Source organism: Carcharodon carcharias, chromosome 10, assembly GCF_017639515.1.
Source record: "Carcharodon carcharias isolate sCarCar2 chromosome 10, sCarCar2.pri, whole genome shotgun sequence".
Classification (NCBI taxonomy): Eukaryota; Metazoa; Chordata; class Chondrichthyes; order Lamniformes; family Lamnidae; genus Carcharodon; species Carcharodon carcharias.
In genome coordinates this window covers 156,167,106-156,192,422 of record NC_054476.1, presented here as the reverse complement: position 1 = coordinate 156,192,422, position 25,317 = coordinate 156,167,106, and the positions used below count along the sequence as shown (strand labels likewise).

The 25,317-nt window shown below is 44.2% G+C and overlaps 1 protein-coding gene across 1 annotated transcript in view; it reads left to right on the top strand.

Annotated features, from left to right (window-relative positions):
- Positions 1 to 25,317, top strand: part of si:dkey-54n8.4 (coiled-coil domain-containing protein 92) — a 70,479-nt gene that overhangs the window by 21,418 nt on the left and 23,744 nt on the right. Inside the window, exon 3 of the mRNA XM_041196714.1 lies at positions 18,073 to 18,120. Within this exon, the coding sequence (XP_041052648.1) occupies positions 18,073 to 18,120 (48 nt within the window). The remainder of the gene's footprint in view (positions 1 to 18,072; positions 18,121 to 25,317) is intronic.

The following is a 25,317-nucleotide window of genomic DNA, read 5'->3' as shown; positions in this document are numbered from 1 at the left end:
CTGAGGTAATGCTGGGTGTCATCAGCGCACTTGTGGAACCCAAGGGGTTTTCGGGTAATGTTGATGAGGGCAGCACACGTTGATGAGAAATTGGAGAGGCCGAGGATCAATCTGTGTGGGGGAACGCCACAGGTAGCGGTGGTACTCTGAGAATGAGGTCAAATGGGCCTGAACAGCCTTTCTCATCCAGGCCAATCTTGTGACAACAGCTTAGCCAGCGCCAAGTCACATCTAATTTATCGAAATACTAGGAAGCAGATTAGCTTCAAAAACAACTATGGCGATAGTCAATAGAGACAATTTCTAAAGCTGCTTAATTTTCTCCCCCAGTGGCATTCGGGGGAGTCCTCTCGTATATTTGAATGCGTGGCCAGTAATAGCTCAAACCCCAGAGAGGCAACCTTCAGTTTAACTGCTGCGGGTGCAAGGAGAGATCAATATCATTCCTCGCATGATGAAGAAACAGCTTCTCACCTCAACCTTTATATATTGCGCTGCCGTCAGAATTTCCATCTGAATGGGTAGCATTATTATTCCAAAGATGTAGTGTACAGTATAGGGAGACCCAGAACACTACTGCAAGTGAAAAGGTTACAGTTTGAGACTTGTCCCGCTGTCAAAAGGCAGACTTAGGAAGAACGTCAAGAAACTTTTGATGCGAGAAATGATCAATACCTGGGATACATGTTTTGCTCAGGTAGTGCAGAGAAAAACCTTACCTGTTTGAGATGTGGCTGGAAATTTTGATTGGGACAAGCAGCAGCTCACACAGATAGCCGTCCTCATTCCTATTTTGGTTTGTGACTGGTAAGATTTCCTATTTGGAAAGCATTGTTTGCGAAAAGCTATTAAAGGGCTCAACAGTAAAAGCATACCTTAGGCTAAATGGACATTTTTTTTTTATTGTTCTTTCATGAGATGGCAGTGCCAGCATTTATTGTCCACCCCTGATTGCCCTTGAACTGAGTGTCCTGCTTCGCCATTTCAGAAGGCAGTTAAGAGCCAAACACGAGTCTAGAGTCACATTAGGCCAGAACAGGTAAGGGTGGCAGATTTCCTTCCCCAAAGGGGCGTTAGTGAACCAGATGGGTTTTTACAACAATCGATGGTCGTTTCATGGTCACCATCACTGAGACTAGCTTTCAATTCCAGATTAATTGAATCGAATTTAAATTCCACCAGCTGCCGTTGTGAGATTTGAACCCAGAGCATTAGCCTGGATCACTGGATTACTAGTCAAGTGAAATTTTCTCTCCGAGGCAGACTGGGGGAGAGACAGCTATAGGGTCGAGGGAGGTGGAGAATGACAATACTTTTGGAGGGTGAGGGGTTTTTGGCCGGGGATGACAGAAAAATCATCCAAAGAAAAAAGGGGGAGAAAGCGGGTCACCCATGGAAAAGATCAGTTGTGATTCATAAGCATCAGTTCTTTGTCCGGTGTTGTCAATGTATAGCCTGCCTGTGGGTGAGCAGTAACCCCTCCCTTCAGCCAGCCTAGGCTCTGAGGCTCAGCTTGATCTTTCTGTCCGGCTTGGCACCCTTGACAGATTTGAAAGAGCTGCTGTGACTATCCAATTAATTGTACTCAACAATCTTTGAGGAAGTGACACGAGTTGGACTTTGCTAACCGAAACAAACACGTGTATTCGTGTGATGGTGTCACTGAATTTCCAACTTTGCCCCTCAGGTCCATCAGCTACAACCAGTCATGTGATGCAGATTCAACATCGCCTTCCCAGGAAGAGGGCACTTCTCTTTTAACATTTACCTCAGTGTTAATAAATATCTCTTGGCTGTATTAATTACAGCCGTACAACTATTATGATTGTCTTGTTGCCCAGATAAAAATTATCAACACCTCTGCAGCGGTGCTAACCTAGTATTTTTAAATCTCTTTTCCCACCAATTTGCTCCCCGCATGAAACTCTTGACTGGATTGATGATTGTGCAGGCCCAGGCCCCAAATGTGAACTTAGGCAGCATGAGTCAGCGACCTATTCAACTGCAGGGAGCATCACGGCCAAATCGAATCGAATCCAGTTGCCATCTGTCGAACATTTAAGGCCCCCACTGCTGTCCCAAATGACACCAGCTAATTCGGCCTAATCTGGGACTGTCCTGGTCTGGATCGCACAACTACCCGTAGTCTAGGTAGCTGGTCCCTCAGTGGGACACCGTCAAAATCCATGCATGTCAGCACAAAAATATACTGAGCCCCAGTGTGATATACAATGGGACAATTTGCAGTAAAAAAGGCTGTTCTTGCTGAGGAGTGAGAAAAGATACAAGGTCTGTTTAAGGTCAAATGTGTTGCTGTACCTGGTAAACACAAGGTATTTAAAACGTTACAAGGATTTGATAGGGTAGGTACAGGAAGATTCTCTCTGTTGAGGGCAGGGAGAGAGGAGAGGAATCAAGAATGGGGAGACGTAATTTCAAAATAAGATCTAGGCCATTCAGGAGTGAAATCAGGAATCACTTTTTCCACATACAAAGCTGAAATTCTCCCCAAATTTCTGTGGGTGGAAGGACATTTGAACATTTCCAAGACTAAAATTGATAGATTTTGTTTGGCAAGGGTATCAATGGATATGGAGCAAAGGCAGTGAAATAGCGTTGAGATCCAGATAAACTGTGATCTATTTGAACGAACACAAGAAATAGGAGCAGGAGTAGACTATGTGCCCTGTTGAGCCTGCTCTGCTATTTAGTAAGATCTTGTGCTTCAACTCCACTTTCCTGTGTGTTCCCCATATCCCTTTATTCCCCGAGACACCAAAAATCTATCTTTCCCAGTCTGAAATGTATTCAACAATGGAACATCCACAACCCTCTGAGGTAGAGAATTCCAAAGATTCACAACCCTTTGAGTGAAGTAATTTCTCCTCATCTCAGTCCTAAATGATCAGCCCCTTATCCTGGGAACAGGGCAGTGAACAAGTCTCAATAGTCTACCCATAATCAGTCAGCATCTGAATGGCCTACCGCTCATGTCCTCTAATGCAAAATGAGGCATTATTGCCATAATGTGAACGCCAGGAAAAGTCACCAGATCTAACAACTCTGAACAGCTGAATCCTTTGCCAGCCTCACGTGAACAGTGCAGACTGCAGATCATCCCCTGAGATACTTAAGTGCTACTGTTAGTGAACATGCTGGATTCATTTGTACAGAACTTCTCGAGACTTACCTGGTTCAGACTTCCACGCCATGCCTCAAAGATCTGAGTCAAGTTGATGCTGGGGATGCAATTGCTAACCCAAAGATTGCCCGGCTGTTGCAGACCCTTTGGGGGTGGGGATGTCACACGAGGCAGAGTGTTATTGCATAAAGACTAGTGTCATGGAGACAGTTGTGAAGGGTGCAGCAGCCAGATGAGTTTCTATCAGAACTAAAGCGAACTCCACTGCTGGTCATTAGAGTTCAAGACTATTTCTGCAGGGGGTGTAAGTGATCCACAATCGGGCTCTTCACCTGAGTGCTAGCAATCCCATCTCTGGGTCGGGGGATGTGGGTTCAGGCCCTAATCCAGAAACTTGAGCACAAATTTAGGCTGGCACTTCAGTACAATAATGACAGTGTTGTATTGTTTTTTTGGATGAGACATTAAACCAAGGCCCCATCTTCCTACTTGGGTAGAGGTAAGATGTGCCATCATGGTTTTCAAAGGGGTGCAGTTCTTCTGCTGACGTGGTCATCATTTCGTGGGACCTTGCTGTGCACAATCTGGCTGCATTGTTTCCTACATTACAACAACGAGTACACTTCAACGGTACTTCATCAGCAGTAAAGCACTTTTGGGACATGCTGAGATTGTGAAAGGTGCCATATAAATGCAAGTTCCTTCTTTCTTTGAGAATGTGTATTTTGTAAACGTGATCCCTCACCTTGGCTTGTTGGTCTATTCCTTTAATTATTTAAGAATCTCCCTCAGGCTTTAGGAGGAATTGTGACACCAGGAGGCAGCCATTCCTGAGCCAGCCCTCACCCAAATTTTTACTGGTTTAGCACCCTTCACCGATCTGCTTGTTAAGTTCCTACATGGTCCCTTGTTGTAGGGTCTGAGCGAGATTGAAAATTGTAGGGAATGTGCAGTATGGCACATCACAGAATTGGATCTTAATGACCGGAAAAAGGAGACGGACGCTATCACGATTCACCACCATTAGTCTAGACTGGACGCCTGAGAGGTGACCAGATTGCATTCTAAACCGCTGTGACATGCACGACTTTCAACAACGATCTGGGGACGGGATTCAGTCTCGTGTCCTCGAGGCAAAAGGCCATGTCCCGGTTGGCTGCCGTCTTTGTAAAAAAATGGCTCCCCGCTGCAGCTGCAGAGGGATAGGAATGACAAGGCAGGCTCGTAAACTGTAGTCTCTCCTCCTGCTAGCAAGAACACCAGGTTTTCAAAGTCACCGAATTCTCAAGGTAGAGTGAGGTTTCGAGGAACTTCAATACAAAGCATTAGGTCAGCTGCCAGTAAGTTATTGACTGAAACCCAGTACGTCCAGGAATGCAGCTGAGGAGAATGTGGTAATGCTGAATCAGAGCCGTAAAATTGAGTGACGGCATTTCAGATTCCACATCTGCTGCTCCTCTCGGTGAAATAGTGAGGATCGTGAGGAGATCACATCCATTAAGCAACGATAGCTTTTATTTATATCGCACCTTTTAACAAAATGAAATGTCCCAAGGGGCTTCACAAGAGAATTATAAAACAAAGTATGATACCACAAGCCACGTAAGGAGATATTAGGTCAGGTGATCAAGAGCTTGATCAAAGGGGTAGCTTTTTTTTCTAAAGAGTGTCTTTAAGAAGGAAAGTGAGGCAAAGGTGTAGGAAGGATATCCCAGAGCTTGAGGCATAGGCAACTGAAGGTGTGGCCACCAATGGTAGAGATTCAAATTGGGGATACACAAGAGGCCAAAATTGGAGAGTGCAGTTATCTCAGACACTTGTGGGGCTGGAGGAGATTCAGAAATAGGGAGGGGCGAGGCCATGGGGTGATCTTGAATACAAGGATGAGAATATTAAAATCATGCCCTCTCCAAAAGGTAGTATTTTAATGACAAGGGCTAAAATCAATGTCTGCTGACTATGAATGAGTGGAAAATCTACATTTAAATAAAAAGATGGAGTTGGAATGGAACCTCAATGCAGGTTTGGCAGAGTGGGACCTCTGTCCTCTGGTGGTGATTGGCTGTGGCAGGGCTTCAGGAGGTCTGTTCGGTGGTTGGCAGTCTGATTAATGCCAATTTTTTTAGGTCTGGGTCTTTACAATGTTGAATCAAGCCCGCTTCACCAGCCCTCGTTACTGCAACCAACAGAAAATACCCTTAGGGGTGTATTTCTGTCATCTGTGTGGTATAACAACTGTATTATACATTTCGAGTCACTCCCTGTGGAAAAATCCCGGAATTAGAAGGCAGTTAGTAGATCAGCTCCCAAAGAATTTTATGCCGGCTGGAGCCAGCTTAAGCTTGAATGGAAAATCCGGCCAGGATCTTTTACATAGCCTCCAGAGAGACTGCATGTCACAGTTCATTCTGTGGTAGGAGAGACGTGGGTTTTTTTAACCTTGTTCAACCCCCACCAAATCCTCTGAGTGGGTTGGGCAGGGGATTACTTAGCCTTATGGAGGGGAGATGGTGAGAGTTAGTGCGGGACTCTGCTACCTACAGTTTTCTGACCAGCTACTTTAGTGTTTAGTCTAGGTCCTTGCCTCTGATATGGTTCCCCAGAAATTATAAAGAGCATAATGCCTCACATCACATCAGTATCATTTCTAGCGTGTCACATTAAACAATATCTTCTCCGTAACTGCAGCTTGGCTTAAGCACATTTAATTTTGTCTGTTATATTTTCTAGTTGTACTTTAATTTAGATCTGTGTTTATTATTGCTTATTGTATTTAAGAATTTCTATTCTGATGCATATTTAAGGCTGTTGTATGTTTTTGGATTTGTGGAAGGGCTGATGTGTAAGGGTTTCTCGATACAGTTGTGCTTGTGGAAAGCCGGTTAGTGATTGAAGTCATTTTGTTTGTTTTGGTTCCCAAGGCTCAGCTGGGTGGGGTTGGAGTGCGGGGGAGGAGATCTGTCTTTCAATGGGTTTATGGCCTTTAATTTTATATGCACATTTTGGCTGCTATTCCAGACCAGAGTCCATTACTTCCATTTATGTTTTTGACAGTCTTGGCCTTTTCTCTTCTCCTTTCCTCCCCTTGCCATCAACCGGCTATACCATCTTTCAGTTCTTCCATCAATCCCGACCCCAACCCATCACAGCTCCTTGATCTTGCTACTCTCCTGCTGCCATTCCAAACTTGTATGCCCCTTGCATTCACCCACAGCTACCCTCTGTGCCTCTCTTGGGATTCTCTAATGTGCCAACTGATGTACCTGCTGCTGCCCCCTACAAGCAGTGACCCAGGTTGCCCTATAATCCTCATTCACTGACTGTCCTGCCCAGCATGCCCACAGGATGCTAACCTCATTAATCCCCTTCCTGTCTTGCTCATCCTGCCCACTACTGCCAGTGGATCAATAATCACAAATTCCTCCAGCTAAACATGAGGAAAACAGAAGCCATGTTCTCTTTATCACAACCGCCTCCAGTACGTCGTGCCTCTGCCAATCTGCCAATGAAACCCTCACCCATGCCCTTTTCATCTCAACCTTGTCTTTTCAAGGCTCCAGTTCCTCAACTTCCATATTACATAAACATTAACTTGTCTAAAATCCTGATACCTGTATCCTATCCCACATCCCAATTCCCCAACATCTTAAATTTAAAATTCTCAGCATTGTGATTAAATCCCTTCATGGCACCATCCCTCCCTTTCCCGGTAACCTCCTCCAGCCCTACAGCATCTCTATACTACATTGCTGGGGCTCTGGACTTTCAGTAACCTCTCTCCTTCTCCCCATTGATGGCCATGTCTTCAGCTGCCTAGGCCCAACACTATGGAATTCCCTCCATCTTAAATAACACCCTCCTTAAAACCCACCACTTTGACCAACCTTTTGGTTACCTTTCCTGATATTTATTTATTCTATGTTTTGGCGTTTATTTTTGTCTGGATAACATCTCTATGTTAAAGAGAGTATACAAAAAAGAATTAGGGGAGATGGTAGTAATGCCGCTGGATTATCAATCCTTGCTGTGGAGACATGGGTTTAAATACCAGCACAGCTGCTGGTGGAACTTAAACCCAATTAATTAGGGGAAAAGAATCTGGGCCTGAATCTTCTGGTCGGGGGTGGGCCCCACTCGCTGACAGGTAAAATCTTCTAGCAATAATTTTCAATACCCCTCTGGCCACAGGAGAGATGCCAGAGAACTGGAGGACAGCCAGTGTGGTACCATTATTCAAGAAGGGAGGAAGGGATAAACCAGGGAACTACAGACCAGTCAGTCTAACCTCAGTGGTGGGGAAACTATTGGAAGCAATTCTGAGGGACAGAATTAATCTACACTTGGAGAGGCAGGGATTAATCAAGGACAGTCAGCATGGTTTTGTTAAGGGGAGGTCATGTCTGACCAATTTGATTGAATTTTTCGAAGAGGTGACTAGGTGTGTAGATGAGGGCAATGCATTTGACATAGTGTAACTCTTTCGAGTACAAACACGTTTCCATCTGTTCCTATTCAGATGAAGTTACATTGTTTCATAATTTGCCACGGTGAGGTTAGAATTCTTGATCTTGGGGTTACAAACCCAGTACCATAACCACTTGGCTATCATACCAGAACTTTTGACATAGTGTACTTGGACTTCAGCAAGGCTTTTGATAAGGATGGGAGACTGATAACGAAGGTAAGAGCCCATGGGATCCAAGGTAATTTGGCAAATTGGATCCAGAATTCGCTAAGTGCCAGGAAGCAGAGGGTGATGGTCGAGGGGTGTTTTTGTGACTGGATGCCTGTGTCCACTGGGGTCCCTTGCTGTTTGTGGTATATATAAACGATTTAGACTTAAATGTAGGAGGGTTGATCAGTAAGTTCACAGATGACAGAAAAAGTGAGGGGGCTAGCCTTAGATTACAGGAGGATATAGACAGGCTGGTCAGATGCACTGATCAGTAGCAAATGGAATTTAATTCTGATAAGTGTGAGGTGATGCATTTGGGCAGGACAAACAAGGCACGGGAATACACGATGAACAGTAGAACCCTGGGAAGTACCAAGGATCAGAGGGACCTTGGTGTACATGTCCACCGGTCCCTTAAGATAGCAGGACAGGTAGATAAGGTGGTTAAGAAGGCATATGGGATACTTGCCTTTGTTAGCCAAGGCATAGAATCTAAGAACAGGGAGGTTATGCTGGAACTGTATAAAACACTGTTAGGCCACAGCTAGAGTTTCGCGTGCAGTTCTGGAATCCACGTTATAGGAAGGATGTGATTGCACTAGAGAGAGTGCAGAGGAGATTTACCAGGATGTTGCCTTGGCTGGAGAGTTTTAGTTATGAGGAAAAATAGGATAGACTGGGGTTATTTTCCTTGGAGCAGAGGAGATTGAGGGGGGGACATGATTGAGGGGCATAGATAGGGTAGACAGAAAGGAACTTTTTCCCTTGGTGGAGGGATCAATAACCAGGGGGCATAGTTTTAAGGTTAGGAGCCGAGGTTTAGAGGGGATGAGAGGAAGAATTTTTTCACCCACAGGGTGGTGAGAATCTGGAACTCACTGCCTGAAAGGGTGGTAGAGGCAGAAACCCTCATGACATTTAAGAAGTATTTGGATGTGCACTTGCGATGCCATGTCATACAAGGCTAAGGGCCTACTGCTGGAAAATGGGATTGGAATAGTTAGGTACTTGTTTGACTGGTGCAGATTCGATGGGCCGAAGGGCCTTTTTCTGTGCTGTAGACCTCTGACTCTAAATTGGTGCTGCTGGGATATGGCAAAGGCTTGTGGTCAAAATGGGGAGGGGTTCCTATCTGTATGTTGCACATCTGACCACAGAGATGCAATGCTGGATCTGTGTCTGGGTTATAAAGTAGAACCTGCAGGTAGGCAAACATTTTGAGAATAGTGACTCATTAGGTTCCGTTGAAAACAAATTGAATAAAAAAAAAATCCAAGCGAAGCACACTTGACTGGAAATAGAGCTCATTTTAGTGAGGGAAAAAGGGACCTAACCCCAGAGTAATTTGTTGTACAAATAAAATGGCAGATCAAACAGCAGACAGTTGGTGGGAGATATTTAACAGCAAGATGGGTAGCAGGAGTGTCATTTTAGTTCCGATGAAACACATCCAGCGCTCTGCAACCTCTTGCTTAACTGGCTACTTGTGGATCCAGTCACTGAACATCACGAAACGTCAACTCTTTTCTTCTCCGCCGATGCTGCCAGACCTGCTGAGTTTTTCCAGGTAATTCTGTTTTTGTTTTGGATTTCCAGCATCCGCAGTTGTTTTGTTTTTATCAGTAAATGATTCAGTGTCTAGGACAACATAAAAACAAGCCAGAATTGGTCATCATCAGACAAGCAAGCACACTCACTTCCCAGCACGAGTTCACTGAAGAACGATGAGGAGGCAGGATTGATGGATTTAGGTTTACCATCATTTGCCCAAGGGCTCTGAGATCCAGTGCAGTGCCTTAACAAACCTTCTCATAACGAGTTGGAACCTATATATGAAAGGTACGATTTTCTACAGAAACGTAGAAAACAGGAGGAGTAGGCCATTTGGCCCTTCGAGCCTGCTCCGTCATTCATTATGATCATGGCTGATCATCCAACTCAGTAGCCTACTCCCGCTTACTCCCCATATCCTTTGATCCCTTTCACCCCAAGAGCTATATCTAACTCCTTGAAAACATATAATGTTTTGGCCTCAACTACTTTCTGTGGTAGTGAATTCCACAGGCTCACCACTCTCTGGGTGAAGAAATTTCTGCTCATCTCAGTCCTAAATGGTCTACCCAATATCCTCAGACTGTGACCCCTGGTTCTGGACTCCCCCACCATCGGGAACATCCTTCCTGCATCTACCCTGTCTAGTCCTGTTAGAATTTTATAGGTTTCTATGTGATTCCCCCTCATTCTTCTGAACTCCAGCAAATATAATCCTAACTCAATCTCTCCTCATATGTCAGTCCCGCCATCCCAGGAATCAGTCTGGTAAACCTTCACTCTACAGCAGGAACATCCTTCCTCAGATAAAGAGACCAAAATTGCACACAATATTCCAGGTATGGTCTCTCAAAGGCCCTGTATAATTGCAGCAAGACGTCCCTGCTCCTGTACTCGAATCCTCTGGCTATGAAAGTCAACATACCATTTGCCTTCTTTACCGCCTGCTGCACCTGCATGCTTACCTTCAGCGACTGGTGTACAAGGACACCCAGGCCTCGTTGTACGTTCCCCTCTCTTAATTTATAGCCATTCAGATAATAATCCGCCTTTCTATTTTTGCTACCAAAGTGGATGACCTCACATTTATCCACATTATACTGCATCTGCCATGCATTTGCCCACTCACTCAGCTTGTCCAAATCACACTGAAGCATCTCTGCATCCTCCTCACAGCTCACCCTCCCACCCAGCTTGGTGTCATCTGCAAATTTGGAGATATTACATTTAGTTCCCTCTTCTAAATCTTTAATATATATTGTGATTAGCTGGGATTCCTGTGCCGATCTTTGCAGTACCCCCTAGTCACTGCCTGCCATTCGGAAAAAAGACCCGTTTACTCCTACTCTGTATTTCCTGTCTGCCAAACAGTTTTCTATCCATCTCAATACACTACCCCCAATCTCATGCACTTTAATTTTACACACTAATCTTTTATGTGGGACTTCATCGAAAGCCTTCTGAAAGTCCAAATAAACTACATCCACTGGCTCCCCCTCATCAACTCTACTAGGTACATCCTCGAAAAACTCCATTAGATTTGTCAAGCATGACTTGTCTTTCATAAATCCATGCTAACTCTGTCCGATTCTGTCACTGATTTCCAACTCTCAACTATTTTATAATGGACTCTAGAATTTTCCCCATTACTGCTGGCAGGCTGACTGGTCTATAATTTCCTGTTTTCTCTCTGCCTCCCTTTTTAAATAGTGGGGTTACATTAGCTACCCTCCAATCTGTAGGAACTGTTCCAGAGCCTATAAAATGTCGGAAGATGACCACCAATGCATCCATTGAATGCATCTGTTTCTGAACAACTTTTGTTCTAATCCACTTCATCTAACTCTCACTCTCTGGATCAAACTAATATTCCCTTCACTGAGGCTGATGCACTTCGGTCAGTGTCAGCCATGGTTCAGTTGGTAGCACTCTCACCTTTGAGTCGGAAGGAAGCACTATTTCAAAGAAGAGCAGGGTAGTTATCCCCTATGTCCTAGCCCAATTTATCCTTCTTCATGCAAAATAGATCTTGTCATTATCACCTTGCTATTTGTGGAGTTTGCTGTGTGCAAATTGGCTGTCACATTTCCGACATTGCAACAGTGACTGCACTCCAAAAAGTACTTTAATAACTGTAATGTGCTTTGGGGCATCCTGAGGTTGTGAAAGGCCCTATATAAATGTGAATCTCTCTTTAGTTTTTTTGTGTACACTGAGGGATGTCGGAACTGTCGCTGACTGTACGCAGTGCAGCTTTCTGCCCATCATTTCAGTTCTTGATAAGCCCTAAGTGGTTAACGGCTCGAGACCAGTTACCTTTTGGAATAACTTCAATGATCAATTTATTTTAGTGCTTTAAAAGGAAAAGAGAAAGCTTGATGCATATGTAAATACGTGATTAGCAGTCCCTCCTGATTCATGTGAATACAATGCTCATGGCAAAAACTTATGATTTCCTTCACATCTCCTTTTTCTGTAGCTGGTGCCAGTGCAACAGTGGAAGTGATATTGAAACAAATAACACAGTCTGCTCTCTGCTGTGATCTTATTTTCAATGGCAGTGACAACATTACGTTCACTGCACAAAATAATTAAATTTAATTCCCTGCATTCTGGTGATTACCCCATCTATGAACTCAATATTCAGACTGATTTTATATCTTTAAGGCACTTATTTCTCCTGATCCCCAGGCTTACCTTTTCTGCTCCACCCACCCCAGTGTCACACATCCCTGCCTCAACTGAACGATTAGGCGGGCAACCTGCTCCAGACCTCTCAAGTCTCCAAGGGTACAGAAGGGGGGATTAGAATCATGAGAATCTCCACAGCACAAAAGGAAGCCATTTGCCCACGGCATCTCTCCAAGAGAGTTATTCATTTAGTCCCATTCCCCTTCGAGCATTTATCCACTGTTTATATCTGTGACTTGATTCCGTTGTTCGTCTGAAGGTCCCTAAACCCCCGCCTCCCCAACCCCACTGTGAGCAAGACCTTATTGGCACCATAAAATCATATAGCATAGCAGGAAGCCATTCAGCCCATCAGACTTGTGCAAGAGCTATCCAGATTAGTCCCATTCCCCTGCTCTTGCCCCATAGCCCTGCAAGTTTTGCCTTTTTTAAGTAGCCATCCAATCCCCTTATGAAAATTACCATCAAAATATACTTCACCCACCCTTTCAACAACTGCATTCCACATCATAACAACTTGCTAATTAAAAATATTGCTCGTCATCTTCACCCTGCTGCCCTCGCACAGCTTTTTGTCCCAGTTTGTGCTATAAGGTCACGTAGAAATGCAGGCTCTCTGTCACCCGATCGTTACCGCATAACTTACACCCTCTTGTCTCTTAATCAGCCTGGACCTTCCACTTTATAAAGTAATGTTAAAGTTCAAATGCACGTTCCCCACAGCCATCGTTAGCAAATTGGAGTCTCGGTGCTGACTGGCGCACAAATCAATCAGCCAGAGCTTACTGTGTTCGGTTAATGACACAGCTCGGTGCACCTGGTGCTGCACAGAATAGAGGCTGCCAGGTTGAGTTTTACCTGGGGCTCCTGTCAAAACTGTGTGATAGCGAAGAGTTGAATTGCTGGTCTCACTGTGCTGCTGAATGCTGAAGCACAGGCCCGACCCCTTACCCACAGGGAAGAAGGGGAAAATCAGGACTTAAACACTTTGCCACACTCGCATGGTTTGGTTTCTTAGTAACATATCAGAAGCCTAAAAGTAGGCCCAAACCAGTGAAAGAGGGTCAAAGACAAATCCCTGGGGCATACCACTATCCACGTTCCACCAATCCTAAAAGGAACTTTTGACCCCTCCTGTTTTCTGTCAATCCTCTAGCCGTCTCCAAATGTAGCTTTAATACTACATGCTTTCATTTCTGTAGGATGTCTCTAGTATGGCACTTTATCAGTCTTTTTATTCATTCAAGGGATGTGATCTTTGTTGGCCAGGCCAGCATTTACTGCCCATCCCTAATTGCCCTTGAGGAGATGGTGGCGAGCTGCCTTCTTGAACCGCAGCATCCCTGTGGTGTAGGTACATCTGCAATACTGTTAGGGAGGGAGTTCCAGGATTTTGACCCGGCGACAGTGAAGGAACAGCGATACATCTCCAAGTCAGGATGATGAGTGGCTTGGCGGGGATCTTCCAGATGGTGGCGTTCCCATGTATCAGCTTGCCCTTAATGGTAGTGGTCATGGGTTTGGAAGGTGCAGCCTATGGAGCCTTGGTGAGTTTCTGCAATGCATCTTGTAGCTGGTACATGCTGCTGCCACTGTGCGTCGATGCTGGAGGGAGTGAATGTTTGTGGATGGGGTGCCAATCAAGCGGGCTGCTTTGTCCCAGATGGTGTCCAGCTTCTTGAGTGTTGTTGGAGCTGTGTTATCCAGGCAAGTGGAGAGTATTCCATCACAACTCTTAGTATGTAATGTTACAACTCCACTTGAAGCAAAAGAAAATAAATGAAAACGGGAAATTGGAGCCATTTCATCAGTAGTGATGTTAGAAGAAAATGTTTGTAGGTTCAAGGATGTACGTGAGCTGCAGGCAGCCTTGGCCCTGAAAGCTCTGTGGGAGTTATTGTCACTGATGCAGAGATTCTGTGGAATGGCTCAGGGCTGGATGATAATACAGTAATTGCATTCAGTCCTGGGCTCAGTAACTTTAACTGTTTCATCGAACGCACAAGGACTTGTGTTTGTTTTCTCTTGAATCCATGAAGCTTGCATAATAAATTTTAAAACTCCGCACTTAAAGGAAGTGTACTGTTTAAGGGAGCCTTGTTAAGTGCCTCAGCCGGCAGGAAGCTTTTATGAATCATCTACTGTTCCTGGTTCTCTGTAAGCAGCTCAGCTCACAGAGAACTCCAAACAGTACGTGATTCACAAATGCTTTCTGCTGGCCTCTGGGGGAACATTCACGGGATGATAGACATCTTTTCTCCACATTTGTGAAATATGACCAGCTGTTCTTCCCTACATTAATATTAGTTCCCATCTGTACAATGCTTTAGATTTCACCATAGGTGTCAACATGGCTCAATCGGTAGCACTCCTGCCTCTGAGTCACACGGTTCCGAGTTCAACTCCCATTCCAGGACTTGAACGCAAAAGAAATCAAGGCTGACATTCCAGTGCAGCACTGATGGAGTGCCGCAATGTCAGAGCTGCTGTTTTTCAGATGAGATGTTAAACTGAGGCACCATCTGCCTGCTTGGGTTGATGTCAAAGATCCCATGGCGCTGTTTTGAAGAGCAGGGGAGTTACCTCTGATGTCCTAGCCGATATATATCTCTCAATCAATATCACCAAAGAAACAGATTATCTGGTCATTATCACGTTGCTGTTTGTGGGAGTTTGTATACAAATTGGCATTTCCTATATTACAACAGTGGCTACGCTTCAAAAGTACTTCATCAGCTGTAACGTACTTTGAGATGCCTGGCGGTCATGAAAGGCGCTATATAAATGCAAGTCTTTCTAAGGGGATGCTGGGGCACAGGGAAAGGTGTCAAATGATATGAAATTTCTACAATACTTTGGAATCCACCAATGTATCTCAGAGACAAGGGAAAGAGGTAATGAGCAGGAAGTTCTCCCAATGTCCTTAACAAAAATCCTCCCTCAACCAATACCACCAATACTAAATTAGTGATTCACCACATGGGATATTGAGATGTGTGATTGACATTTGCCTACATTAAAGGGTGTACTTCAAAAATGATTTTAAAATAAGTATTGTGACAACATGACAAGGCGCTACATAGAATTGCAACACAGAAACAGGGCTTTTGGCCTCTCTGGTGTGTATTTATGCTCAACATGAGCCCCCTCCCACCTTATTTCATCTCACCCTTGCAGCATAACTTTCCTTTCTTATAAAAGTTATGTACTTATCAAAGTTCCCCTTAAAAGCATCTGTGCTATTCATCTGAACTACTGGTCGCAAGTTGCACATTCTAACCTCGCTCTGGACAAAGAAGGTTCTCCTGAATTCCTTATTGGATTTATTCATGACAATTCTATATTTTTAGCACCTAGTTTTGAATTCTTCCACAAGCAGCAATATTCTCTCCGTCTATCTTATTGAACCCTTTATTAGGTCACTCCACAGCCTTCCTTTTCCTAAAGAAAAGTGTTTCAGCTTGTTCAGTCTTTCCTGATAGCCATTTGGTAGCACAGAACTTGAATTTGCTGAGAAAAGAGACCTGCTGTCGAAAAGCTTTTCATCTTGCACTCATCAGGACAGATTCACAAGAATACCAATTGTAAAGGAAACAACAATTTATACTGCATTAGAAGAGAGTGCTGACTGGTTGGCAAGTGGACTCTGATTGGTAGAGGCATTGCCATGGAGAATGCACCAGGGAACAGTTAACTGCCAAGCTTTTGTTTAAATTCAAATCAGGCAGGTCAACTCTGATTGGTCAAAGCATCGCCCTGGGGAATGAACCAAGGATGGCTGACCCCCAAGCTTTTCTTTAGTTGAAAAAGGTGCAATGCGTGGACATGCTCCTTCTGTCTGCAAAGAACAAGGCCACGTGTGAGAGTCTATGTAGCATAAGTGAGCCACACTGCGAGCACGACTGATAATCTTAAACTAATTGTCAGTGTAATTTTTAGCGCAATCAAGATTGTTTAGTAAGTGCTGACCAATCACAGAATCACATCTAATGTAGGGCACTACGTTTTGAGTTTTGCAAGCACAGGCTGGTTGGGTAAGGTCAGTACTTTGCCTGTTGAGAATAGCAGAAGGGATGCGGTGTGTGATACGATCCGCCAGTAGTTGGGACATATGGTCCATGTACCTGGCGTCACTCTGGCACTGAAATTCAAATACCACATTACTCCTTTGTGCGATAGGCAGAATGTCTTTTTGTCTTGACGGCAGCATCCTGTTAGTGGAGAATACCACCAGTGTTGCTACTACATAGCAGCAGCGTGAAATGGCTAGCTTCACCTGTAGCTCAACGTTTTGAGACTCTTTACCCATCCAGGGTAATCTGAGGTTGACTGGGCACTTTTCAAGTCCCAAAGTGGCAACCTTAGACCCATTTATGGGTTTGTACAATATACAGTGAACAATGACACGATCAGGGTAACCATTATCCCCCAGGATTGCTGTGATGTGCCCTATTTCAGCATCAAGTTGCACGGTGAGTAAATGGCTCAGGCCCTATTTACAAAGTTGCTGACAAGGCCAAACTTATAGCGCGTGGAATTGTAGGAATGCCGATGTGTATAATGACCAGTGAAGGTAGGCTTGTGCTAGACAGTAGTAGAGAGCCCTCTGGCAGCTTTCTCAACTAGCACATCGAGGAAAGAGAGCTCATTCGAATTTGAAGGTGAATTTGAGCGCAGGATGGTGCCCATTAAGGCGTGGAAGGAAATTCTTACATGCAGCAACGGATTCAAACAAAACAAGTGTATCACCCACGTATCGCAAATATCCGACGGATAGGAGGTTAGATATCATTCCATTGCAGACATGTTTCTGATGGAAACCAACAAAGATGGCTGCAAGAGCTGGGCCTAGAGGGGATCCCATGGAAACATCATCTATTTAGGCGTACATGGTGTTGTCAAAACTGAACTCAACTGTGCGAGTTGCTGAGTTCATTAGCTCAACGAATACAGATTCAGACAATGGCAGAGCATCTAGATTGCCATAGTATAGTGATGTGGTGCAAATGTTTATGGCTTTCTTGAGTAGTACATTGGTGAATAGGCTGGCAATGTTGAACGAGCACATGGACATGGCATTGCTATCAATATGCAAGTCCAGGATTTTTGAGCTCCCAATGGAAGCGAATACCAAGGCAAACGGACTCGAATATTTGCACCGCTGGCCAGCATGCCAGTTTCCTGACACCATCCAGTCCCTGCGCCATTTTCCTGGATGTAGCATTTTGGTGGTGGGGGTGGGGGGGCAGCAAGGCTACCCGCCTGAAAGTGGCGGGTCACCGATTATGGCCTATTGTTGGAGGCGTCGGAGAACAGGCCTTAGCTGGAGGTGATCTACTGGCCCTCTAGGGCTTTTACCTTTTGCCAATTCAAAATGTATTGCAATGCAGAAGAAATCACACTGTACTGTGGTGCTGCTATTTTAGCTCCTTCTACGCATCACCTTCCACTTCATCTCTGTAAAGTGCCTTAGTGCATTGAAGGATCTCAGGCTATGCAAACGGATGTTGTCCTGAGTTCTTAGCATTGTGTTATTGCTGCTGATGAAAACTCACTGTAAACTATGTTGTTGAAGTTACTTACTGGCACCTCCAAGTCTTAAGCAGAATGGGAGAAAAATTATGTTCATATCAAAGCAGACATTGTTTGGGAGGGGTTAATCTTACATGTCCATGCTCTTGGTGGGAAGCCTTGTTTGCTGCAAGTGTACATCAGGAATTTAGGCTTGCCATGCCCAGGATTTTACAACCACGCTCAGGAAACCATGCCCAGTGCATATCCAGACATCCAATATGAACCCCCAGCAGACAAAATATCCAATTGCGGAGTGCAGACTCGTAACGTTACCCTCTTGATATCCGCTTAGACATATTAGGCAGTTGACTCCATAAAAGAGACAGATGGCAACCCTGCCCCTCTCCTGTTCCACCCCCTCCTCCTAATCCTGTGCACACTAGTGCGCGAGGGTTAAACCTTCTACCTACTGATTTGTGCTGTTGGCTGTCTTTTACAGAGTTGACATATGAACTAACATTGAAGTCGTCAAAAAGTGGCCAATCAGGTAAGAGATTACAACCTGGTAACCTATTATGTTGGGGTGATTTGTTGTGAGACTTTGCATCATAAAGTTAGAAGTAACATCTGAGTCATCAGCCTAAAGAAATAATCTTTAGTATAAACTACTGCATCAGTATGAGAGCCTACGCACAACAAATTGCCACCTGCACAGATCCTCCCACTTGACGCCATCAATACTTAGGACTTTAGCTCAGTATTAATAGGATGAGTAACTGTACCAGCAACATGTTTGCCTCATAGTGAGGAATAGCTCCCACCTTAAAGTGCTAAGCCTCCAATTTCTGATGATGACACTGACTAGCTAAATGGAGCAGATTTGGATGCCTTGTGCTTGTTTTCCGCGTTCAGTGCAACCCTGCCGATTTGGAATCTCCTTCACAATGCAAAGTTACCTGGGTGGGTCCATCCCACCAGTGCTGCTATACAATAGTAACTAGACCTCAGTAGTCATCCCAAAATACAACTGACGATTAAAAAGAACACTGAAAGACTGCGGAGTCACCTATATCTTGGTGATGACGGGGATAGTCAGCTGTTTGCTAACGTTAACAATTTCACTGATGCAACAGCGGTTTGTGCACTACCCTCTCACATGATGGGAGAAATAACACCAACTAGAGTCCTTTGGACTAATTAGTTCCTGTGGTGGATGAGTTGACGGTGTCACATCATAGCATGGTGTCGAACAGAATGAAGCCATTCAACCCATTTGGTAGAGCTGTCCAATTAGTCCCACTGCCCTGCTCTTTCCCCATAGCATTCTAATTTTTTTCTGTAAGTATTTATCCAATTTCCTTTCAAATGTCACCATTGCCTCTGCTTCCACTGCCCTTTCAGACAGTGTACTCCTGATAATAGTAACTTGCTGCATCAAAAAATGTCACATTCAGCTCTTTTGACAATCACCTTAAGTCCATATCCTCTAGTTCCTAATCCATGTGTCGCTGGAAACAATTTCTCCTAATTTATTTTTTTTCAAAACCATTCATGTCTTATACCCTGGTGTAATTGATATTCCCAAAATAGTCCTTTTTCTGCGAGTCCTTCATTTAGATATATCCACTGCCTTGAGATAATTACACCCACATCTCATCATCCTGCCTCCAGAACTGTTTGGATTGTAGGGATTTAAAATAAGAGGCTGCGGACCAGTAATACAAGATGGGGGAAAACCAGGAGTTAGCAGCATAGGGACGGACAGAAGCTGCTTTCAGAGGCTTGGCATGCCATTCGGAGCAGGATTGGTCACACAATTTGACAACACACGTGCCATTGGCCATTCTAAAGATGAGTATTACAGACAGGTATCAATATGGACTCACTAATGGCTTAAGTCCAATGTTTAAATAAAGTGGCTTTCTTTTACACAGCTGGCTTATGACTCCATGAAGTCTCCAGAAATCGACCAATTTGGTAAGATTTGTACATTGTGGTAGTCAATAGTACTGTTGCCTTAATTGGAAATGTAAAATGAACAGTGGTGCTACTGAAGTTGACTGGGAGAATCAACCTCAATTCTTTTCAACGTAAGTTTTAAGCCACTCCCACAGGTTCAAATCCAAAAGTGCTGATGTATCTCTTGTTAACCCATTAGGAATTGAAGCATCTTTGAGTCATGGTAACAGCCATGGATAACCGGTAATGAGGGTATCAGGTGACTTGAGTATGTCAAATTTCATTCATCACCACATGGGATTGCAGAATTTGTACCAATGCCTTGGGGATCACATCCAATTATCCTGTCCATTTTTGCTGATGTAATAATGTACAATGGGGCTGCTGTTCCCTGCTAAAGCTTGATGCTTTATGGTGACTGAACAATTGAAGTTCTGGTTTTTTGATTGGATGGAATTTTAACAGATCTTCTGGAGGGTGTGGGTCAAATCTGTTTTTGTGTAAAAACTGAAAGCCAATGGACTTGCCCATGACCTCTGATTTAATGTGCATTGCTAATGACTTTCACACCAATACAGAATCTCTTTAATAACGTCCCTTGTACCATTGAGAAAGTTACAAAGAGCTTCTATTAAATAGCCGTTTTTCCTCCCACAATAAATGAAGCAGTTGTTTTCTGGTGAATATTTACCGACAGTCACCTTTGTTAATTGGTTTATCTTTCACTTTTTCATTTTCTCCACTTACACAAATCACTTGGACTGGAGCAAGCGTTTTACTCTTGTTTTGGTTTTTGTGGCTGTCAAAAGATTTCGTAAGAACCCTGTAAGTTCCAGGAGATCCTTTTGGCTGCCGTGAGTTTGATACCTAGACCTACTGAAGATTGTTACCAGAGAAAGAAAGCACTGCTCACTCTTTATCACAGTTAAATTAAATTCTCATACCAAATTTACATGACAACGATGCAAATTTGGCAGATAATTCCAACTACTGCAACTTATTTACAGCAGAGATACAAGCTGCTCAGCCCAACAGGCCTATGACATTGGTTATGCTCCAGTCCTCCTTCATCTAACCCCATCAACATGTCCTTCTAGTACTTTCTCCCTCATGTGCTTATTTAACTTCCAAGTAAATGCATCTATGCTGTTCGCTACAGGGCAATAATCGACTGCATGTCGAGTAGTACGATGTGGGTTGATGCAGTAATTTCTTGCACACCAAATGTCCAGTTTCAGCCTTGGCGCTGTGGACCATCTGAATATGTAGAAAGCTGACTGGATGGTGGAGGAAATGCATCCAAAGTCAGTTGTCTGCCAGCTATAGCGGAGTGCCAGAGTATTATACAGGCATCCACAGCTGACCTTCCACTCTGTGCCTGACACACTTGAGGCTCCAGAAATGGAAGGCCCACAAAAAGATTCATTAGAAGCATTTCCCTGGTGGGGTCACCACCACCTTCAAATAGTCAGCCACTTTCATTAGAATGGAACTGATAGGGCATTCCTCTCAGAGCTTTGCCTCACTACAGGTACTGCTCCATTTTTCAATTTTCTCGCTGACCCAGAGGCACTGTAATCACAGTTTCCCATACCTTGTGCAGAGTTGGGCTACCAACTCCACTCCCCTCGCTGAATGTATGCAGTAGCTCACCGCAAAACCTCCTAAAACAAGCGATAGCGAGTGTCATTAGCTTTGCAATAGCAGAAGTGAGTCCAAAGCACCTCACCTGCAAATTTGATGCCTGCTCCTGGAAATAAGATTAGTTGGGGAGGGAGGATGGGGTGGTTCCCTGGTGCTGCTCACCGCCTGAACTAAGAGCGATTAGCACAGGTGTTCAGCGAACATGTGCAGCCCAAGTTTCTGAAATGTGTGTGAAATCAGCTGCAGCGGCTGAGTGATATCCTGATGGGACTTCTCCTGACACACCTGGCACGCGCACAATGCACCCACGCTAGTGCTCTTCCTGTGTCGGAAGTGTAGCCTGCACCATTTTTGCCTTTCAGGGTTTCCATAGCATCAGCACCAGTGGCATCACGGAGCCTCATTTTGTGGCCCTGGGGTTGATATGTGACTGTTCAAGAACGTGATGGCCGATTATTATTCAGCGCTATGGTATGTGAGTCAATGCAGGTTATAACAAGGCTTTAAAGAGGGCAATGTTTTGTTGGGATAGCGCTCTGTCAGCTAGTGAACATAGTAGCACATCAGGGGGCTATTGTATATGGGGAGTGTGACCCTATCTTGGAACTCAAGTGAGCCATCATGAGTGGTACAGTGTAGATCCCTGCTCAAGATTCCCAGCAGGCTAACTCAGTAACCTTAAACCCAGCAGAAGTCAGATGTTTTCTCTCTGAATAAAGGTAATACATGAGGGCAAAAACCTGAGCGTATTTCCCCCATCTCAGCAGCGCTGATGCCAACTATATCTTGCATATTGCTGTCTCAGCAGAGATTAGCTAACACAGAATAGATCAGGACCCAAGTCAGAGAGACCTTGTCAGCCAACTCACTCACTGGTTAAACTCAATAAGCCACCTGCAGAGCTCAGAGTGCTTGCCTTTTCATGAAAACAAACAGTTTCAAGGATAGCAAATTGTATTTATATAGCATCGTTATCATCATAAAACCTCCCAAGGTGCATTATTTAGCAAAATTTGACACAGCCACAAAATGCTACATTAGGACAGGTGACCAACAGCTTGATTAAAGGTTTTTTTTATTTATCCATTCATGGGATATGGGCGTCACTGGCTGGGCCAGCATTTATTGCCCTTGAGAAGTTGGTGGTGAGGCACCTTCTTGAACCACTGCTGTCCATGTGTAGGAATGCCCACAGAGATGTTAGGCAGGGAATTCCAGGATTTTGACCCAGCGGCAGTGAAGGAACAGTAATATATTTTCAAGTCAGGATGGTTTGTGGCTTGGAGGAGAACTTGCAGGTGGTGGTGTTCCCAAGCATCTGCTGGCCTCGTCCTTCTAGATGGTAGAGGTCACAGGTTTGGAAGGTACTGTCTGAGGAGCCTTGGTGAGTCCCTCGTAGATGGTACACACCGCTGCTACTGTGCATCGGTGGTGGAGAGTGTGAATGTTGACAGTGGTGGATGAGATGCCAATCAAGCAGGCTAATTTGTCCCGGATGGTGTCTCATTTCTTGATTGTTGGAGCTGCACTCATCCAGACAAGTGGGAGTATTCCATCATACTCCTGACTTGTGCCTTTTTGATTGTGGACAGGATTTGGGGTGTCAGGAGGTGAGTTAATTGCTGCTGAATTCCCAGCCTCTGCCCTGCCCTTGTAGGCACAGAATTTATATGGCTGGCCCAGTTCAGTTTCTGGTCAATGGTAACCCCCAGGATGTTAATAGGAACCCCTTAAAGGAGGAAAGGGAGGCAGGAATAGGGAGGTGTAGGGTGTGAATTCCAGAGCTCAGAGCCTAGGCAGCTGAAGCCGTGGCCACCAATGACAGAGCGATTAAAATTGGGGATCCTCCAAGAGATCAGAACTAGATCTCTCTGAGAGTTGTAGGAGATTAGAGAAATGGAGGTACAAGGTATGAGAATTTTAAAATCGAGGCATTGCTTAAGAAGAAGCCAATGTAGGTCAGCGAGGTGATGCATGAACAGGATTTGGGTGCAAGAATGAACACAGGCAGCAGAGTTTCATATTTCCATATTGCAACACCCTGTTATGGGTTAGTGTAACCTATTAAAAGACAACAATCCCAGATCATTAACTCTCTAGGATCAGAATAGGGAACAAAACTCCTTTACAACTTACAATAGTTTCATTTATGTTGTACGCACGGCGAAATTTCACAATCCCACATCCAATTTAGTAATGCTGCTTCAGGAATAAATGACACTGGGTTTAACTCCCCTGCTTCTCTTCAAAATAGTGCCTATGGCATCTTTTTAATTCTGCCAGAGGGGCTTCGGTTTAAAATCTCATCCAAAATATGGCACCACTGAGTGCCGCACTCTTGCAGTACTGCGCTGGAGTGTCAGCCTAAATGTTGTTCTCTGGAATGGAACTTGATTCCACAACCTTCTGACTCAGAAGCAAGAGTGTAATCCACTGAGTCATGTCTGATACCAGGAACGACAAAGTCCTGGATGAAGAGAAGACAATTTTCCGTGGTCAATCTCCGTATGGATCTACTGTGCTTCTCTCACAAGTAAAATAAATATTTCTAATATTAAAGCTTGAAAATTCATATTCGGATCAATAATTATGGAAGGTGTTCCTTTCTCCTCCTAGGATTTCACAAAATTTGTAACGGTCAGCATCATGAACTGGATAGATATTGCTGGTTTCACTAAAATTCCTTTTGCACCAGCACTTAATGCTATCCAAAGCTTATGAAACATAGCACTTTGAAAGGCTAAGTTTATGATTTATGTTGTGTACTGAACCATTTTTAATCACACTTATTTCTCATTTATTTCTGCGAGCACTCGAGGGAAATCAAGCTTTTTTTTTATTATTAATCAGTAAATGATATTAAAATTGAAACAAAGACAGTCTGAGGTAACCATACCCTTTCTAAAGTTGGATTTTGGTGCAAATCCAATGTCAGAATTTGTTAGAACACAAGAAATAGGAGCTGGAAAGGTCATTTGGCCTATCAAACCTGCGCCACCATTCAACAAGATCATTACTGATATTGGACTTCAAACCCACCTTCCTGCACTATCCCCATGTCCCTTAATTCCCATAGTACCCAAAAACCTATCTACCTCTGTCCTGAATCTACTCAACGACTGAGCATCCAGAGCTCGTTGGGGTTGAGAATTCCACAATGTGAGGAAATTTCTCCCCATTTCAATCCTAAACAGCCGGCCACATATTCTGAGTCTGTGACCCCCCATGTTCTAGATTCCCCAGCCATAAATTCCATAACTGCCTCATCGATTGGCATCACTCACACCACCCCATCCCCACAATGCCATTACAAATGTATTGGCAAAGCGCCCACCCAATTTCTCACTCAGTAATGGCAGAGCTTAAGCCCAATTCTCTACACTGAAAAATCACCCTCCCTCCCTAACAGCACCTAGGGTGTACCTACACCATGGGGACTGCAGCGGTTCAAGAAGGCAGCTCATCACCACCTTCTCAAGGGCAATTAGGGATGGGCAATAAATGCTGGCCTAGCCAGTGACCCCCACATCCCATAAACAAATTTTTAAAAACTTGAATCAAATTGTCCGTTCTTGTTTGCCTGTTACATGGAGTGAGAAAAAAAGGATAGGAAATGGGATGGGGGGGCGGGGGGGGGGGGGATAAAACCATGGATAAATGAATAAAAATAAAAATTGGTGGATAAAAAATAAAAACGGATGTAGAAAAAATGGATTAAAAAAGGGGTGAGGATAGAGGAGAGTTCATGTTTCTCTGAGTTTTTCCAGCATTTTCTGTTTTTGTCTCGAAGTGCTTTATAGCCAATGAAGTACTTTTTGAAGTATAGTCACTGTTGTGATGTAGGGAACGTGGCAGCCAATTTGCACACAGCAAGCTCCCACAAACAACAATGTGATAATGACCAGACATTTGTGTTTGTGGTGTTGAATGAGGGATAAATATTGGCCAGAACACCAGAGATAACTCCCCTGCTCTTCTTCAAAATGGGACCTTTTGCATCTACCCAAGCAGGCAGATGGGGCTTCAGTCTCATCCAAAAGGTGCCACCTGCCACAGTGCAGCATTCCCTCACGCACCAGAGCCTCAGCCTTGATGTCTATGCTCAAGCCCTGGGGTGGGAGCCGAAGCCGGAACCTTGTGA